Source organism: Microtus oregoni, unplaced genomic scaffold (genome assembly GCF_018167655.1).
Source record: "Microtus oregoni isolate MIOR12 unplaced genomic scaffold, Mior012 000005F_ref0000423, whole genome shotgun sequence".
Classification (NCBI taxonomy): Eukaryota; Metazoa; Chordata; class Mammalia; order Rodentia; family Cricetidae; genus Microtus; species Microtus oregoni.
The window spans coordinates 6,698,996-6,718,966 of NW_024543064.1; the positions used below are offsets into that span (position 1 = coordinate 6,698,996).

The window sequence follows — 19,971 nt, forward strand, 5'->3', positions numbered from 1 at the left end:
GAGCTAACTACCCAGGCAGGTGCTTCATTTTCCATCCAACCCTTTGCTTCTGTCGTGGAGATAGTCTCAGATTGCAGTCCCCAGACCAGGGCCAGGCTTGATAAGGTTTCATTGGCCTGGAAATGGAAAGGAATAGTATTAAATGTATACAGTTTAAAGTTTTTCATGTTACAATTTTGTCATTAAATGATTTTATTAAAAATTGATAGTCTTAAAAGAGAGGGTTCATTTTTTCCTTTTCCACCCTCTTTGTACTGTAGATTGAACCTAGGGTCTCATGCATGTGAGGCCAGCACCCACCACTGGGCTACGGCACAGGAAGACAGTCAGTTTAAGCATGCTCTTTCTTGGCTGGGAACCGTTTAGGTCATTTAGTTTTGAGCATTTCCATGGAGCTGTGCGTCCTGAGGTCTAGGAGCTGGTGTCCACAGACGACTTTCTCCCTGGGCTCGAGAGCTAGGCCTCTTTCACCCAAGAACCTGGGATGACCAGTCTTCCTCCCTGACAGGCCGTGGCTCAGATCCTGCCCTTCCGAGATCAGAACCGCAAGGCCCTGGACGGCCTCTGGGACAGGCACCATGTGGAGCGGGTGGAGATTGTCCTGAAGGAGATGGTGGATGCGGAAGGTGCGTGAGAGCTCTGGTGCCCACGGCTCCTCAGCCTTGCCTGCCTGGTATTCGGTGGCATGCCAGGCTCTGCAGTCTGGAGTGCCAGCCACGCCTGTGCACCATGGCCAGCTCTGCTTGGAGGGAGAATTTCTGTTGGTATGTAACCTCCCTCCAGGCCTCCTGCTGTGTGCTGCAGGAGCTGACCTGCAGGGACCTGGTGGCAAAGCCCAAATTTTCAGTGATGCCATAGGAGTTATTTGGTGCAGTGACATGCACCTGGTGCAGACCCTTGAAACTGCTGACAAGAAGTCAGTGCTGGAGGTTACTCCAGGCGTGTGTGTGTCTATGTAAGTCTGTCTGTCTGTCTGTATGTGTGTGTGTATTTTTCTGAGACAGAGTCTTGTAGCCCAGGCCGGCCTCCAAATTGCTACATAGCCAGGGATGACCTTGAACTTCCGGTCTGTTCGCCTCTGCTTTCCTGGTGCTGGACTCTGGGGATGCGCTGTGCTGCCGCAGCCAGCTAATGTGGGCTTTGCGCTACTGTAATGTGGGTCATTGCAGCTGTGAGGTTTTGTGCTTGCGTGAGTGATGCCACCGCCTGGGAGGTGGCGGCCACTCCTATGCCCTCCTCCCTCTCAGGTGACCTCTAGCGCCCTTGCTCTTCCTGCATAGGGGCCTTTACTGGCCACTCCTTCTGGAAGCCACAGACTTCCATTGCTCTCTGCAGGGCCTCTCTTCTCCGGTGCTGGCCTCGCTGTGTCTCTCACATGCTTGTGGGTGCCAGGAGGGCACCCATCTTACAAAGTGCCGTGTGAATGGTTTCAGTCCGGGGTCAGGAGACAGTGTTACACTTGTCTCTGCCTCTAGCGAGGTGACCTCAGTGTGTCACTTTTACATCTCTTGCAAGAGTAGGTTTTGCAGGTGATGACAGATAAGGTGGCTTTGAGCTTTGACATTCTCCAATGTTAGTACAAAAGTTTTAGAAGTGTGTGTTTGTGCGCACACGCACATGCACTGCATACACATAAGAGTCTTGTGATCTTGTGGAGGTTAGAGGGCAGTCTTTGGAGTCAGTTCTTCCTCTGTGTGTCTCCTAGATGTTGAACTCAGATCATCAGGCTTGGTGGCCAGCACATTGCTCACCAAGCCAACTTTCTGGTCCTGTTATAATTAAAAGTATTTTTATATTTAAGTCATTATGTTATGTGTATTAGCATTTTGCCCAGGGAGATCAGAAGAGGACGCTGGGTCCCCTGGGACTGGAGACCCAGACAGTTGTGCATCACCACGCAGGTGCTGGGAACTCAGTGCAGATCCTCGGCAAGAGCAGTAAGTGTTTTTAACTACTGAGCCTGGGGTTAAAATCTCTCCAGCCCCTGTTATTAAAAATTTTGATCACTGCATTTACAACATGGGTTCTTACATCATCATATAATAACAATCATATAATAATAATTTAAACAGCTAACTGTTGCTATGTCCCCAGTAGCCGTATGAGATGGGACAATCCCTGGCCAATTACTTCCTTCTCTAAAGGAAGTGGATGGTTCCCTGTCCAGTCCTTGGCTGGAGTGAAGGAGTCTGCCTCTAGGCCAGCACTGTGGCCCTAGCTCTCACACTTGACACACTGCACAGAGCCACCACCCCACACAGATGTATGCCCACCTTCTGCAGCTGTAGGAATTCCCAGGGCCCACCCCTCATACCCCAATGTATGACTTGGCTAGAGGAGAGGTCTCCAAGCTCCTCGACCAAAGATGGGTAGAGGCCTGTCCTCTTCTCTCCTCCGTCTGTCCATTCTGCTCCATCTTTCTCTTCCCCTCGGGAACTCTGGCTTTTCTCCTTTCTTGGCGTGTGTAGTTAGTGCTGGGAGCTCTGGGCCCGGTGGGTGGTAGGGTCAGAGAGGTGAGACCCAGCCCCTGGGAGGCTGGGGTGGGGGTGAGAAACTCCAGTATGGAGGCTGCAGGCAGACTGTGCTGGATGGTGGAGGAGTGAGGGGCAGGAGGCTAGACAGGGCTTCCCAGCCAGGCTTCAGCAAGCATCTCTCCATCAGGAGGTCCTGGCTTCCCCTCCTCCAGGATCCATGGCAGAGAACAGGTACGAGCCCCTTATGGTGACTTCACCTGGGTCTCAGGAAGTCACTGGAGCCCTTTCAAGTGTCTGATGTCCAAGCAGGAGTGTATGCTGCACCTCGTTCTTGCTTTATCTGCAGAGCTGAGCTGCAGATCTGGTCCCGAGAGTGGGGATCCAGTGGGAGGTGCAGCGACCACTCTTGAGCGGACCAGCAGCAGCATCTACCCCTGCTTCTGCTCTCTGGACTTGGTCTGTTTCTGCCTAGGCTGGGAGGCTGGGTCTTGCTCCCTCTGCCTGGCGTTCTTCCCTGTGCTCACCATGGGGCAGGGAAGAGTTCCATGTGTGGAGTTGGCTATGGTCCTCTCACCTCAACCTTCTGCCCATTTCCTCCTCCATATCCTACACATCCTCTATGGACGCTAGGGTCTCTGTGGAGACAGGGGCCAGACAGGCTACAGCAAAGGTGCCTTTGACAGTTAGGGCGTAGAAGCCAGAGAACAGACAGAATCCAGGTGGGTGCCTGGGCAGGTGGACTTGCTGAGTTGAGCCTGCAGCAGTGACAGCGTGGTCTAAGCAGCAGCTGCTACCGGGGTGGTTGTGCCTAGGGACTGGTCAGGGCTCTGGCCACAAGGCTGCTGTAGCAGGTAGAGTCCACTGTTCCTAAGCCTCCAGCACGAAACTCTCCCTCTCAGTGGGAGGCCAGGCAGCCAGGCTCCCCCCTTGTTCCAAGGCCCTACACCTAGTAACAATAGAGGCTGCTGTGTGGGACTGGCCTGCTCTCTGGGCTTGCTTCCTTTACCCATTGTTTGGTTCGACACAGTGCCTCTCAGTATAGCCTAGGCTGGCCTCCATCTTATAATATTGTTCAGGCTGGCCTTGAACTCACAGAAATCCTCCTGCCTCAGGCTCCCAAGTGCTGGGATATAGACACAAGCTACCACTTCGTTTTTCTGGTGTCAGTTGTGTAGCTGGCTGGCGGGGCTGCTGCCCTGCTGGGTACAGGCCCAGAGAAAAACGGGAAATTCTGCCACCAAACCTCTAGCCCAGCAGGAGGGCCTCTGCCATGGGCCACTTTGGCCATAGGATGAGCACATGTGAGTGCTGGGAGGGCAGTCTTATTGGCACCCTCAGGAGGTGCCCACAGAAGCTCTGTGACTCGAGTACAGTTCCCTCTCCCACCTTCTGGACAGGAACTGCAGATCCACCCAGGTGCCAACATCTGGTGGCCATGGTGGGCTTCGATGAGTGACGGTTCCTGTTGGCCTCAGTGTGGGCTCAATGTTTCCAGGGCTGAGTCCTACAGTTTGAATTTTAAGCAAAAAGACCAAGGTCACAAGCCATTCCCTGTCCACTGCCTCCTGCATTATTCCTACCTAGGGGTAGATGTACCCTGCCTTCTGGGAGGGGAGGAGCCACTACCCAGGCCTGTTCTCCCCTTGCCCGGCCACTGCAGTAGCCAGAAAGGAACTTTTGAACTGCAAGGTCATTTGGCTCTTTCTCTCCCACCCCACCCACCTGGACGGCAGCAGCTCCCCAGCTCCCTCCCCTCCACGGCTTCTGCCGCAGCCTTTGGCTCAGTGGAGCTTGCTGCAGAGGCTGCAGCACAGGCTGGGGGCACACTGGAGGAGAAAAGAAGGAGCCAGCAGTAACCCTGCAGTGTCTGACCTGGGTTCAACCCGCAGGAGGCCCTGACCCCTTCCCCCAGTCACAGATGCCCTGGGGCCTTCAGGGCTGCATGGGCTGTGGATGTGACCTTGGTGAGGAATCCTGTCTTTAACAGCAGAGGTTCAGTAGTGTGTGCTCTGGGTTTGAAGCAGCCTCTGGATCATCAGAACCCAAGCCTCTAGTCATTGTGTTCCTCATCCTCTCAGTGCCCAGGTCTCAGGAATTGGCCTCCCTCACTACCTTGTATTTTTGGGCACTCCTTACCAACCCAGCGTCCCTCTGCACAGGGCACTCCCTGAGGCTGTCTCTCCTAGGCAGGGTCTCTATCCAGGCTCTAGGGAAAGGATCGTGAGTTAGAGTGACTGCCCTGTGCCTCTCACCAAGGGACCAGAACAGCCAGGGTCCTCCCAGGTAACACCAGTTGTCCTGCTTTCCTTCACCCATGTGACCCATCTGCTGTGCTGTCTGCATGCTGAGCTGGGGTGGCTGCATCCTCCTGTGCAGAGGGAGGGCGATGGGGAGAAGGGAAGAAGCAGCCTGCAGTCAGACAGTCTCTCCGCTGCTCCGCTCTCACCGTCTTTATTTTTAGCAGTCCCAGAAGACATTGATAGGGACTGCTGCTGGCTTTTAGTAATTTTTCCTTTGTTTCGTTAAAGTATCTATTTTAGCTGGGAAACCCAGCTCTCCCAAAGCACCAAAGCAATGGGAGTGGGTATTAGATCATTTCTGGAGGCTTGACCCCTAGCTCACCTTTTATAGTGCGAAGAAGCCTGGTAATGTTCTCTGGGTGATTCTCTGTATTAAATTAGATGATATCCATGGGCGTAATTAACAAATAGAGATGCTCTCCAAGTTTACCAGGAGAGGAGCGATCTTAAAATGCCTGTTCCCACCAAGGTTGGCTTGATGTGTGACAACCTGCGATTGGTCTAGAATGCCCTTGTCCTTTCTTAGTGAGCCCCATCTACCTTTCCATATATTGATAATCTGAGTAATATATTTTTAACAGCTCTATATTTTGTTCAGTTCTATTTATATCACAGAATATGTAGTTTAAATTCTATAACTAGGCATTTTGGTTGTTTTCAGTTTTTGCTATTTTAAACAGTACTTTCTGAATTTTTTTTTTCTGAAATCAGATTCACACTCTGTAAAATTCACAACTTAAACTTTGTGACTCAGTATGTTTTAGTACTTTGCAATATTGCGCAGCTCACCTCGACTTCTAGAACACTTATGATCTTAACTATTTCTCCTCTGGTATATATCTCCACAGTGGGGCTCCCAGGATGGTGAGCAGTTTGGAGCCATCTTCCTTCCCTTAGACTGAGCAGGATGACAGAGGGCAAAGTCATGATCCACTCTGGACTCGCAGTTAGGAGCTGAGTTCACGGGGTCTTTTTTTGAGTTGGCCATACTGCTTGCCCTTTCTCTTCTCAACAATGTGGATGTTAGCTGGCGACCTTTAACCTAGGAAAAGGGTGCATGAAGCCAGTACACACCCCCTTTAGGGGAAAGAAACATCAGTCCCCAACAACCGGCAGTTCCTGGACAAGTCAGCACACTGAGAACCATGGGAGCGCCAGTGTCTGGCTTTTCACCTGCTGCTCAGCTGCTGAGCCCCGAACACGGTCTCTTTCTTGTTCATGTGTGGCTCAGGCCATAGCCCTGCTCCTTCATAGATGACCACGCTGGGAGCAGAGACACAAGACCACAAGTCTATGGGTTGTGCTAACACAAGCACACCCCTGAGTCTGCAATGAAGAAATAAAGACAGCTCTCTTCCACTCGGCAGGTAGTGAACCCCAGGCAAACAATCTCCCAGAATCCAGCAGTGGGTGGATAAAAATAGGAAAGGGGCCACTCAGGGGTTTAGGAAATTAATGAATAGTAAGCAGAAAGCGGGCTTTTAAGGACGCCGGTGCTCTCTCTCCATCAAAAATGCATCGTTCTTAAAGCCGTAACCACCCTCTCTCTGCTTCAATCTGCTCTAATTCATTGATTTTATCAGGTACGGGTTTTCATGTTTGAGCATCTCTGAAGCTGGGCTTGCCATCGAGGGTGCCAGGCTGAGCCAGCAGCCAGCTTCTTCCTGAGGCTATAATTAGCAGGGTTCGAATCTCAGGCTTGGCGAAGTCTGTTGTTGCCTCACCTGTACCTCCAGTGACCCTTCAGGGACGGCCACCAGAAGCCATGCCAGCACTCTCCAGAACCAGCGATTTTAAATGGGCAGTTCTCGTAAAATGCCAAGTACCTTTTAAAAAATTATTTGTTTCTATTGTATGCATATAAGCATCTTGCTTAAATATATGTCTGTGCATTGCATGAGTGCCTGGTGCCTGTGGGAGTCAGAAAACGGGACAGACCCCTGGAACTGGAACATAGTTGTCAGCCGCCATGTGGGTGCTGGGAACTGAACCCTGGTCCTCTGTAAGAGCTACGAATTCTGCCATCTCCAGCTCCCTGAAACTATCATTTTTAAAAGACACGCATCTCTTTAAAGGCTTCTACTTTTATTTTTTGGGTTGTTTTTTCTTTTCAAGAGAGGGTCTCAATATGTAACCCTGGCTGTCCTGGAGCTCACTATGTACACCAGGCTGGCCTCAAACTCACAGAAGTTTGCCTCCCGAGTGCTGGGATTAAAGGTTGGGCCACCACTGCTAGTCTCTATTTTTACTTTTAACTGTGTGTGTGTGTGTGTGTGTGTGTGTGTGTGTGTGTGTGTGTGTGTGAGAGAGAGAGAGAGGGGGGGGGGAGTACAATGTCTGTGGAGCCCAGAAAAGGGCATCAGATCCCCTGATGCTGGAGTTTAGATGGTTGAGGGTGTGGGAACTGAACTCAGATCTTCTGGAAGAGTAGCAAGTGCTCTTAGCCTCTGACCACCTCTTTAGCCCCCAAGCTGCCCTTTTCAGTTCCCAATGGTCACCGTGTCTCTCCAGCAGGGCAGGTTCTGCTGACTCAGGGAACCTGCTCAGGACGAGCATGCTCAGCTCCAGAAGTCTAACCTGGGATTGCCTCCCCTCTATCTGTTTGCATTAAATATTAACTAGATTCCAGGTAAAATAGTGCTCAGAAAATACATGTAAGGTAAATATAACTCTGTAATAAGCAATGCAAACGGGTTTTAATTTAAATTTTTTATTTTGCCCTCCTGGGAATGAGCCTGGAGCCTCGAGCATGATAAATAAACATCCTACCACTGCTCCACATCCAAACTCCTTCCTACTAGTTCTATACTTCAGAAACCCTTTAGTACACTTATTACTTATTTATGTGCGCGTATGGGTGTGTGCATGCCGTGGCACACATGTGAAGGTCAGATGACAACTTTCCATCTTCTGGGACCTGTGGAATGAACTCGGGTTGCCAGGCTGTCTGCAGGCCCCCGTCTCCACGGGTCACTCTTACAGCCTCCCCCCAGTTAAAAGCGCGGTAACAGCCCTTGGGTCTGTGTCCTTGGACTCTGTCCTATTCCTGTTCTCTGTTGGTCCCAACTGTGAGTGTGCTTACATCTGTTTGTATGTTTGTACATCTTTGTAAGTACGCGTGTGTGTACATATGTATACTTGCGGGGAGCCAAGTGTCTTCCTCAGTCATTCCCCACAGGACTTAATTTGAGTTAGGGTCTCTTTGTGACCAACCAGCTGCTACTAGGACTCCCCTGCCTCCACCTCCTCAGGGCTGGAGATGCAGGTGTGAACTGCCATGCCCAGCTTCTTACATGGGTGCCGGGAATCTGAACAGAGATACTCATGTGTACATGACACGCATGTCGCTGAGTCATCTTCCCCACCTCAGCCAGCCCTCAGTTCTCCTTACTCCTGTCATGGATGTCCGTGTCCTTAAACAATGCACTGCTAGATTTTAGTGCGGAGTCACACGCGGTACAGCAACTTTTGTTTGTTTCTTCTTTGTGGTGCTGAGGTTGGAGCCCAGGGCCCCATGTGTGCTGGGTAAGATTCTGCTGCCAGGCTCCACCCAGCCTTCCTTTCAGCTCTCATCCTGCCCCGCTTTGCAGCATCACGTGTCTCTTCTACTCCGACTCTCCCGGCCCCTTCTGATCTGTAATTAACCCCTACGTCAGTGATGATTGCTTATTGAGATCCTGCCCGTGTGGGCCAGTTCATAGCCTGTTTATTTATTTATTATGACTTGACTTTTGTGTGTGTGTGTACATATGTTTGCACTCACGTCTGTGTACACACATGATTGTGCTGCTACCCTCAGAGGCCAGAAGAAGGTGCTGCCAGGTGCAACCCCTGAAGCTAGCGTTACAGGCAGGTGTGAGCCGACTGCTGTGGGTATCAGGAATTGAACTCTGATCCCCTTAACTACTGACCCATCTTTTCAGTCCCTAGATCCTCTCCAAATAAGTTCCTTCTCAATCAAAGCAATGCTGTCTTCTTGTGATACCATGGGCCAGGATGTGTGCATTCATCCCTTCCACGGTCTCTCGTGTGAAGGAGGCAATAGCTGAAGTAGCAGGCACACGACAACTCTGTCCCCACTGTGGGCCTCAGGTGCAGACCTGAACGGCCAGCATCAGGTGGGCTGGAGAAGGCAGGCCTGCAGTATTGGAGGCCCAAGCCCCTAGGGGCTGAGAGTACACAGGAATCAGTTAGCATCCTCCCATCGCCGCGAGTGTTACCGCCGGCCCCCCTGTTGCTTAGGCCCAGTCTGAGGGTCTGCCTTTGCCCCCTCCTTGCCTCCTGTCACTCATGCTGTCCTCTTCTGTTGGCCAGTGCAGTCAGTTCCAGACGGAAATGACTCTAGCTCCTGGGCCACTGCTCTAGCGGAAGCCTGGCCCTCCCTTCCATCTTCCGGCCTCCACAGTCTTGCCACACAGCAGGCCAGGATCCCGCTCTCATGTGACTCAGGCCTGCTCCACTGGGGTCGTCCAGGGGCTTCCCTCATCCCACAGGACCTAACTCCGCTCCAGCCTCGTCTCTGCCATCTCCTTGTTTCTCGTGGTCCAGCCCCAGCAGGCTCCGTCTCTTCTGCCTCAGAGCTGTGCACCTGAGGGTCTCTTCACCTGCAGTGCTCTGGTCTCAGGGGAGCCTTCCATGATCCTCTATCATACCTAACGGTTTTATTTCCTCGTTCTTCTCTCCCACTTCTTCACTTTCCCACATGCCCTGGCTTAGTGGACTCTAGCAGTGGATCATGGGTGGTGTTTTTGTTTCTGTCTAGTGGTCAGATACCCAACCAGTTAACTAAGCAACGCACACTCAGAAGAGGATGTCAGAGCCATCCTAGTCTGTTCTCTGCCATCCTACCCTCCTCTCGTCCTGGCCAGGTTACCCCCCTCCGCTGTTGGTCAGTGCCCAGGGAGGGAGGGCGGCAAGGAGGCCAGCCAAGATACACAGATGTTTTCTGCCTAGCCCTGAGACTAGAACAGCCCAGTGGGATGATCCCTTTTCTGAGAGTGGTTCTTGATGGAGGGACGTTTCCCCAGCTGTCCCCTTTGCTGTCTCAAGTTGAGGTTGCAGCGGCACACCTTGTCGTAGGTTCTTCAGATGAAGGAATGAGGTATGAGAACGAGTGACAGGGGACTGTAGTGTCTCACCACCATGAGGACCCTGCTGACAGCCCCCTTGTCACTCAGGCCGAGCCAGCTTCTACGAGGAGTACGGCGTCATCCGTGACACGCTGCAGAACCATCTGACGGAGATCCTCACGCTGGTGGCCATGGAGCTGCCCCACAACATCAGCAGCTCGGCTGCTGTGCTGCAGCACAAGCTCCAGGCCTTCCAGGCCCTGCGGGGGCTGCAGAAGAACAGCGCCATCCTGGGCCAGTACCAGGCCTACAGTGGGCAGGTGCGCCAGGAGCTGCAGAAGCCAGACAGCTACCAGAGCCTGACACCAACCTTTGCAGGTAGGCATTAGAGCCTTCAGCAGTGGGGCCATCAACCACGAGGCCACCACCAGCTGTGGGTCCACCAACAGCAGGAAGCAGCTGTCCCACCCAGTGTCCTTTGAAGCGTGGTAGTTCGGACTAATCAAGAATCTTTACAAGAGTACTCAGTGTGTGGTGATTACCACCCCCAGGCCTTCTCCATTTTAAAGCTTCAGGTCACCCACATCAGCCCCCATTCAGTTCCAGAAAGGTCTCCTGAGGGCTCAGATAGGTGCCACCTTCATGGGCTGTGTATATGGCTTCCATAATATGGCAAACCTTTATCCAGCTACAGCCAGGGAATGTTCGTGTAGACAGACACCACATTGGCCAGCAGATACCTGCTAGAGCCACCTGGAAAGTTCCAGAAGCTTTTGGGGAGAGCGGCTGGCTCCCGGTAGGAAGAGACTATGGCCATGGGACAGCCCCTGTATATAGGCTGTTTGATGTTCCAGGCTGTGGGTGTGCCTCTTCTCACTCAGCACTCACACACCCTGGAGGCAGGCACAGTGTTGTCCTCAGTGAGGATACAAGAGGGGAGGCAAAAAGGCAAAGCCTCGGTCAGGCTTGAATTCGTGTGTAGTATATCTGCGCCCAGCATCTGTGACTGTGGCACGCACACACATGCATGCACACGCACGCACACACACATGCACACACATGCATGCACACACACGCACACACACACACACACACACACGCACACACATGCACTCCCACTCTACAAACTCCTTTTTACCCTCCCCTGCCCACCTAGCTTCCCCTCACGCATGACTTTGTTTGGCATTCTGGGGGCCTCATGCAAAGGGAACTGCCCTTTCCCATCAAGATCCAACCTGCCTCTCACCTCTTCTGTCCCACCAGAGAGCCTTCCATGGCAGGCTCCAAGCCTGGTTAGACCAGGTCTCTCAGAGAGACCTCAGAGAGCTGGTGTTATGACCGTAGAAGGAACGCCACTGGCTGTTTCCATCCCTGCCTGGGAAGAAGAGATAGCAGAAGGCTGAAGGCCCAGCAAGACAGGCTGGGCAGGGGCCCGGGAAGCAGGGTGGGCGGCTTTGCGGGCTCCAGGCTGTGGTAGCACTGTCTGCTCTCTCCCCACACCAGGTGTCCTCGTCTACATTGATAACCTGCGCTGGGAGGGTGTGCCTTTCATCCTGATGTCTGGCAAGGCCTTGGATGAGAGAGTGGGCTATGTTCGGATCTTGTTTAAGAACCGGGCGTACTGCACCCAGAGCGAGAGACGCTGGGCGTCGGAGCAGAGTCGGTGCCTGCCCCAGCAGATTGTCTTCTACATTGGACATGGAGAGCTGGGCCACCCCACCATCTTGGTCAGCCAGAACCTGTTCAAGCCCCATCTACCTACCCAGAGCTGGAAGGAGGTGCACGGCGAGCCTGGGCTCCGCCTTTTCGGCCGTCCTCTGTCTGATTACTATGCCTACAGACCTGTGCGGGAGCAAGATGCCTACTCCACCCTCTTGTCTCACATCTTCCATGGCCGAAAGGAGTCCTTCATCACCACAGAGAATCTGCTGGCCTCCTGGATCTTCTGGACCCCCTTACTGGACAGCCTGGCCCTCGAAGTGCCACGCCTCTACCCAGGGGGAGCAGAGAATGGCCATCTGTTGGATTTTGAGTTCAGTGGTGGCCAGCTGTCCTTCTCCCAGCAGCAGCTAGAGGTGCTGATGCCAGAGTTAGGGTCAGTCCCAAAGCCCAGTGACTTCCAGGTCCTCAGGGCCCAGTACAGACAGAGCCCGCTGGTCACTGCTTGGCCAGAGGAGCTGATCTCGAGGCTAGCCAGTGACATCGAAGCCACTGCAGTGCAGTCCGTAAGGCTCTTTGGTAAGTTCCACCTGGCATTGTCAGGCGGGTCAAGCCCCATCGCCCTCTTCCAGCAGCTGGCCATGGGGCACTACAGCTTCCCCTGGGCCCACACACACCTGTGGCTGGTTGACGAGCGCTGTGTCCCGCTCTCAGACCCAGAGTCCAACTTCCAGGGCCTGCAGGCTCACCTGCTGCAGCATGTCAGGGTTCCCTACTACAACATACACCCCATGCCGGTGCACCTGCACCAGCGGCTCTGTGCTGAAGAGGACCAGGGCGCCCAGTCTTACGCCAGGGAGATCTCAGCCCTGGTGGCTAACAGCAGCTTTGACCTGGTACTGCTGGGCATGGGCACCGATGGGCACACGGCCTCCCTTTTTCCGCAGTCCCCCGCTGGCCTGGATGGCGATCAGCTGGTGGTGCTGACGGAGAGCCCGTTCAGGCCCCACCAGCGCATGAGCCTCAGCCTGCCCCTCATCAATCGTGCCAAGAAGGTAGCTGTCCTGGTCATGGGGAGGACAAAACGTGAGATCACCACGCTGGTGAGCCGTGTGGGCCATGAGCCCAAGAAATGGCCCATCTCAGGCGTGCTGCCTCTTTCCGGGCAGCTGGTTTGGTACATGGATTACGAGGCCTTTCTGGGATGACAGGATCACCCTGGCCTAGGTCACTCTCCAGCTTTCTGTCACCCGCTCAATGTGCCCCAGCTCTCCAGAGCCTGGTGCCAGAATCAGGCCCCAGCGAAGGGAGGACAGAATTCTTCCCCGCTTCCTGGGCCCCCTGGTTCTGTGTAATTATGGTGCCTAGACACAAAAACAAGGCAGAACTCGGACCTCTGCTGTGGAGATGCCTTCAAACCCATCAGGAAAGAGACCCTCATCACTATCTACAACACAGAATAAGACAGCGATCCTTTCACTGGTTCCTGCAGGAAGAGGGGCCAGAGTTGGTGGAGAGACTCCTGGAGAATGCAGTGTTCTGAGCCAGGCAAGAAGAGTAGAACCAGTCCTGAGACTGCTCCCTCCGGCAGTCTGCCTCTTCTGGAATCCCTTCATCCCTCCGTGCATCTAGCTGACGCCTGGTCCTCCTTCAGGCAGCATCTGCCTGGTCCTCCTTCAGGCAGCGTCTGCCTGCTCTGTGCCTGATAGCCACTGCCCTCTGCATTCCCTGCTGCCCTCACCTCCCCCTATACACTAAGGGGGGCAGCTACAGACACTGCCATGTCAGAAAGGTCTCCCCCTCCAAAATCTAAAGACCCGGGCTCCCTTTCCCCCAACAAGGACTGTTCTGCCATCACTGGGCCATCAGGTGTTTCTGATCTATTAGATAGGGCTCTCTGTCTGCTCCTGGGGGTGAGGATTACAGCTCACAGCTTCTTTCTGGGGCATGTATAGCCAATTCCCCACACTAGGGGGCAGGCTGCATCTAGGCCTTCTCACGCTACCTCTCTTGGGCTCCAAGCCTGGCAACTGACTCTGCCTGTGTCTCCTCCACCTCTCTTCATCCTTAACCTGGTACCACTGGGAACAGGATAGGCAGCTCCTAAATCCAGCCTCCTCCGGGGCCTCCGAATTTTTAATTTTTTTTTTTTTTTTTAAAAGAAAGCCGACAATGTAGAGCAACCTTCTCAGGGCACAAGCCTCCGGTTTGGTCACGTGGACAAGGGAGGGCATAGAAGGGCTACCATGGCCCCTGTGTCACAGCCACGCTGTGTCAGTCACACAGTCTCGGTGTCTTTCAGAACTTTCCCAGAGAGGGGCTTTCGTTTGATGAGGAGCATCAGGAAATCTGTTTCTCTACTTTTGATTGATCGTACTTTTCTCCCAGGCAGAACATGGAAAAGACCCTCACTTTCACTAAAGATGCGTGCACAGTGTAGCTTGAGCTGGGGGCTCTGTATGAAAGGCACTCTTGTTAAAATTCTGCTTTCTCTGGCCTCCAGTGACCCAGACTGACAGAACACCTCTATTGCGAGAGAGCTACCCTGGGCAGAAAGTTCACACACTGAATGCCCTGGGGTCCTTTTCTGGCTGGCGTCACTGGTAGTTGCGGGTGAGCTTCCACCTTTGGCCATGTGGGGGAGCCCACGGGCCACCACTCACATTCCACCCAGGCGGCAAGTTTAGTGCCAAATGTCGTTCCTTTGTTTTTTTGGTCTGCCTCTCTGGCTTCTTAGCCCCAGTGCGTTCTCTTCTGTTCTTTAGGACTCAGCCCTCCGAAGGCCTTGCATGACTCGGGAGAGAGGGTGAACAGGCTTTGTGTCACCGTTCTGAATAACAGTGAGTCACTGCCCAGCCTGAGCCTAGAATGTCCTGTTCTTACCCAGAAGAATGACTCGCCTCTATCTGTGGGGAGTTTGCACAGGGGAGGCCAGTGTGGGGAAATACCAAAGATTTTCTTTCCGGAAGCAAGCGCTAATAAAATCGTCTTGGGAAGGCTGGCGGGAGACATTGTCAGTGTCCTTTGGCTTGCACCTGTGCTGCCCTTTCCCCTTCTGCCTCGGGGTTAGGAAGGAGTGAAGCTCAGAGTCAGGACTGCTCTTCAGACCTTGTGGACCATTGTCCACGGCAAGCAGTGTCTCAGGAAGGAGTTCTCAGCCTTGGGACCTGGGATATCCTGAATTTTCTATTTTCCATTAAAAGAAATTGTTGCTTGCAAACGACTCACGTTGAGTTGATTACAGTGTGAAGAAGACAGCCTCGGCCAGTTTCCTGCCTGTCTGGATGTGGGAATCTGAGGCTGGGAAGAGAGGTCTCTGGGGAAAGGGGAAGTATGATCACTTGTGTGTGGGACACAGCCTTCCTTCCTTCAGGCACCCCCAGTGAAGTAAGGTCCCTGCCGCCACCGCCACCGTGGGGACCTCTGACCTTGTAGGCATTCTCCCTGGGCTGGCTCAGAGCCAGTGACTGCTGCTGCCTGCATCCCCATCGTTCCCACGGGGATAGGGGACGGAGACTGGGGGGGGGGGACGGGGGGGGATGAAACAGCAGAAGCGGAAGCCTGCCTCTTGCTTGGGTGGCTCTCAGGTGTCTCCTGCGGACAAGCAGATACTAAATTCCGTGCAGGTCACACCTTTTCCTGGTGACAACCCACTTTGCTGCCGGTGGGACCTCAGTGACTGATGATTTGAAATAAGTCCAGTGGCAACCAGAAACTGTTAGATTCTAGAACCTGTTCCCAGCACCCTGGGAACCTGATTTTTGTTTGTTTGTTTTCAGGGGACCCACAAGGGCATCCCATGGCAAAGTCAGGCTCCCTGAATGAGCCCTTCGTGGGGAGGACATAGGGACATATGAATGGCAGAAGGAGCCCTTGGGGTGACATGCCAGTTAGCATTTCCAGCCAAACACTGATGCTTGAGATGGGCTTCTGGGTGTCGCAAGCTGGATTCTGATTTCCAGTCCTGGGCAAATGTTCCTGCTAATTGATTGCATTTAAATGGTCCCATCCTCTTAATCTTCTGCTTCTTTTTATGATTTTTTCCTTATTTTACATGCATTGGTGTTTTGCCTGCATATGTGTCTGTATGAGGGTGTCAGATCCCTTGGAACTAGTTACAGACAGTTGTGAGCTGCCATGTGGGTGTTGGGAATTGAACCTGGGTCCTCTGGAAGAGCAGACAGTGCTCTTAACCACTGAGCCATCTCTCCAGCCCATATTCCCGGCTTCTCCTCGCTCCATAAAACCCTCTTCTCACTTTGGTCCCCAAATTCTCAGTGTACTCAGAGCTCCCTGTTCTTGGACCAGTACCTTGGCCCTTTCTCCCAAGGGCTTGATCTCCCTGTTCTTGGTTGCCTACTTCCCTTCTTCCCCCATCCTGACCTTGGGCCAGGGGTGTGTGGTGGAGAAGGGAATGAAGAAGCTTCCAGAAAACCTAACTGGGGCTATTTCTTGGAATTTCACTTTCAGGAATTTTGTTTTTTGTCTCCTACAGAGTGTGTGCAGCCCCACAGAGTGTGTGCAGACACCAGAGAGTGTGTGCAGCCCCCACAGAGTGTGTGCAGACACCAGAGAGTGTGTGCAGACACCACAGAGTGTGTGCAGCCCCACAGAGTGTGTGCAGCCCCACAGAGTGTGTGCAGCCCCCACAGAGTGTGTGCAGCCCCCACAGAGTATGTGCAGACACCAGAGAGTGTGTGCAGCCCCACAGAGTGTGTGCAGCCCCACAGAGTGTGTGCAGCCCCACAGAGTGTGTGCAGACACCAGAGAGTGTGTGCAGTCCCACAGAGTGTGTGCAGCCCCACAGAGTATGTGCAGACACCACAGAGTGGATGTGCAGCAGATCCCCAGCTGTGTTTTTATCTTAAACATCTGGGGCTCCCACAGGTCTCAGTCCGTTGGTAGAAAAAAACCACCTGGCAACATCCAGTGTCAGGGGATGAGCCACAGTTGTGGAATGAAGTCACATTAGTTGGCCAAAGTGGTCAGCACCTGCCTGCCCTGGGAATGATTCTCCAGAGGAACCAAGGGCCTGAACAAACTGCTGTCCCAGGTGTCACAGATTGCATGGGTCATGAGGCTGTCTGCTGGCCAAACTGGAGGAAACAGGCCCCTCCACTTTCTGCTCTCCCGCCCTCCAGCTCCCAACGCTCCTGAGGCAGGCAGTTCTGCACCAGAGCCTCAGTCCCCAAGGTTGCGCTGTTGACCAGGGACCTTGGCACTTGAAGACATGCTCAAGGCTTGGTTTGGCAGCATATCCATGAGGGAAAGGATTGCATTCAGGAGTTAGTCAGAACCCAACCCGAGCCGGCAGTTAGTCAGGGTGGGTCTGCACTGCCCTGTCTGGGCCCAGTTTAATTGCAGCGGCCAGGGATGCGCAGCTGCAGATGAGAGTCATCTGTTCCGGACTCAGCCCTGGCTGCACTTACCTTGAGCCCTTCAGAACCGGGCTAACTTAGCTGCACCGCCATTCAGTTGGTGGCACACGTATCTTTTGTTTTCTTCATGCCGCATCCCATGTGTGCTCTCTAGACACACAGCTGCCTTGCTTCCGGCCCTTCCCACCACACAGCAGAGCTGGCCCTCCAGGTATCTAAAGATTCCTTGCAACGATGCGGCCTCTGGGAAGGGAAGCAGGAATCAATGTGTTCCTGGAAGATGTAAGGGGCAGATGTCTTCCAGGAATACCAAATCCTGCCTTCTGCAGGCTGTTCACGCCGACTGCAGGCTCCTCACACTTAGAGATGGGTGTGAGGAACCCCGAGAATTCTTCAGCTCCTAGCTGAGCAAGATGTCAGTTCACCACTGCTGTCACCAACAAGACATCCTGGCAAGTGATCTGCGTATGCTTCACTGTGATCTAACAAGCCATGGGGGTGGGGATGGCTCAGATGTTCTGTCCCTCCAGCCAACCAACGTTGTGGGTATATTTATTTGCATCCCAGGCAATGGCCATGTCTGTGTGTGACCATGGACAGGACCCCAAATTAATGACACTCTGTTCGTTCTTTGACCTCTAAGGGTGAGCTTGTTCAAGCCCTGTGTTGTTTCAATGCCTAGGATTTTAAGGGAAGTCTATATATCTTTTTGTCCCTTTCTGTTGAGTGGCAAAGATCTATATTTGTTAAACACCATTGAGTCCATATGAACAGCTGGGAGTTGCCATTGAGAGTGCAGGTGTACATAGACACCGTGCGTGTGTGTGTGTGTGTGTGCGCATGCGTGCATGCGTGTGTGTGTGTGTATGTGTGGTCTTTGGCTGAGCATCACAGAGGCCTCCACAGGCTGATTATGGTGCATTATGGGACTGTAGCTCAACTGCTAGAGCATTTGCCCACCGTGCAAAAGCCCCGGGTTCCATGCCCAGTGCCACATAAGCTGGGAATGGTGGAACACATCTGTAATCCTAACACTTAGAAGGTGGAGGCAGGAGGACCAAGAACTCAAGGCTATCCTTGGCTACATGACAAGGTCAAACCAGCCTGGGATAGGTGAGATCCTGTTGCCTTGTGAGTGCAGAAGGTAAGGGCTGGGTTAGGCAGGAGTGAGAACCCCCAAGCTGTTCCCCTGTCCTGGGAGTCCGGTACCATCCACTTGGGAGAGCCGGGTAAGGGGACTCCAGTAATCACCACGGCTTCTGTTGCCCACCCATGCCTGAGTGAGGAGCCTGAGTCCCCAGGGACAGTTAGACTTCTGAGTCACTGTGATAAGCCCCAATGGAGTAAGGGTTTATTTTGGCTCATAGATCATTTTAGCCCAAGGTCACTTGACAGTGTTGTTTGTGGGCCAGAACTGAGACAGAACGTCAGGGCAGGAGCATGGTGACCCAGAAGTGGGATTAAATAGGCAGGGAAGGGGCAAGAGACAAAACACGGCCTTCAAAAGCACACTCTGGGGAACCTGCTTTCTCCAGTGAAGACTGACCTCCTCCTCCCACCTCGGAGAATGCTCTTATTATAAAGTCACCAAGGGATTAATGCATCATGATGTGAGAGCCTTCAGGACACAGTTCCTCAAAGGCCACCAGCTGGCAACCCAGCCCCCAGTGCCCGAGTCTGCAGACAGACTCCACACACAGCATCACAGAAGGTCAAGCCACTGCCACGCTGAGGGCCCAGGCCAGGGCTTGTGACTTGGGTATGTCCTCACTCTCTGTCCTATAGAGAGGAACTTGGGGGTCTCAGTCTTTGTCAGGTAGGAATGGCAGAGGGAATGTCCAGGAGCAAGAATGTGGGGTTCCCCCACCCCCGGGGGAAACTGCCTCCATTTTATGGAGACTGGCACCTGTCCCAGAGAACAGGAGACATCAGAACAAATGCCTTTTTAAACAGCTGAGACTCTTTATGTCTTTCTCTGTATCAAATGTTACATTGTTTTGTTTTTTAACAATAAACTTGTTTATATGCCAAATTTCAAGTTTCTTCCTTTGGGGCATGGAGTGAAGAGGGTGTGAGCCAGGCTCATGTGACGGGAAGGGACATGGGGCAAAGATATTGCTGGTTAGTGCTTGCTAACCAGACGCTAGAGTTCCCTGGGAAGAGAGAGACCATGTTGTGGTTCCCTGGGGCACCTCCATGCTCACAGACACACATGCACACACACATGCAGGTGTGCACACACAGACACACACAATACATACACACATTCATATACATAAATGATTTTTTTTTTCTGAGACAGTGCTTCTCTGTACATCCCTGACTGTCTTGGAACTGCTCTTGTGGACCAGGCTGGCCTCGAACTCAGAGATCCACCTGCCTCTGCCTCCTGAGTGCTGGGATTAAAGGCATGTGCCACCACCGCCTGGCCATAAACAACTTTTTAAAAAATGTATTCTTTTGGAATGCAAAACATGCTACTCAGAACACAATTGACTTTACATATCCACCATGCAAAACCACTATGACAGAATTGAAACTAAAAACATGCTCCTCTCTCATGCCTCCTGTGACCTTTGGCCTACATTCCACCCTTTCTTATCACCTAATATTCTCTTGATCTCCTTTTTAAATTGTAGGCTGTATGGAGCGACTCCTTTTACACATGCGCATGAATGCATTGCCGGCTGTGATTGGAATGTGACAGAACATGTTTTGGGGTTGGATCACCTTGTGTAGTGTTACACTTTCCAGCTCTACCCATTTTCCTGAACACAGCTCACAATTTCATTTGTAAACTGCTTGAGTAGCGTTCTGTGTATAAATACACCCCATTTGCATCATCCATCCATCTGTTGATGGACATCTGTTCTGGTTCCATGGCCTTGCTCTGTGACTAGTTCAGCAGTAAACACGAACGCGCAAACATTTTTGCGATGGAGCGTGGAGATTGTTGGTCAATGCCCAGAGTGTGATGGGTGGGCCATAGGTCAGTTCTGAAGTTTTGGAGGAACCTGTAGTGGGAGGCAGCAGACAGGGTAAGATGGTTTTGAAAATTTTCCTGCCTCTGAAAATGGTCTGTCAGTTACTC

At 52.7% G+C, this 19,971-nt stretch overlaps 1 protein-coding gene across 3 annotated transcripts in view; it reads left to right on the forward strand.

Moving 5' to 3' along the window:
* Window positions 1–14,725, forward strand: part of LOC121448395 (GDH/6PGL endoplasmic bifunctional protein) — a 29,528-nt gene extending 14,803 nt beyond the window's left edge. For 2 of the 3 annotated variants that reach the window (XM_041652379.1, XM_041652378.1), the window contains exons 3-5: window positions 509–626; window positions 9,952–10,221; window positions 11,347–13,676. In XM_041652379.1, the coding sequence (XP_041508313.1) occupies window positions 509–626; window positions 9,952–10,221; window positions 11,347–12,710 (1,752 nt within the window). In that variant the 3' untranslated portion in view covers window positions 12,711–13,676. Of the gene's footprint in view, window positions 1–508; window positions 627–9,951; window positions 10,222–11,346; window positions 13,677–14,267 lie in introns of those variants that run through there. The other variant, XM_041652380.1, reaches the window with a different exon arrangement.
* The last annotated feature ends 5,246 nt before the right edge of the window (window positions 14,726–19,971 follow it).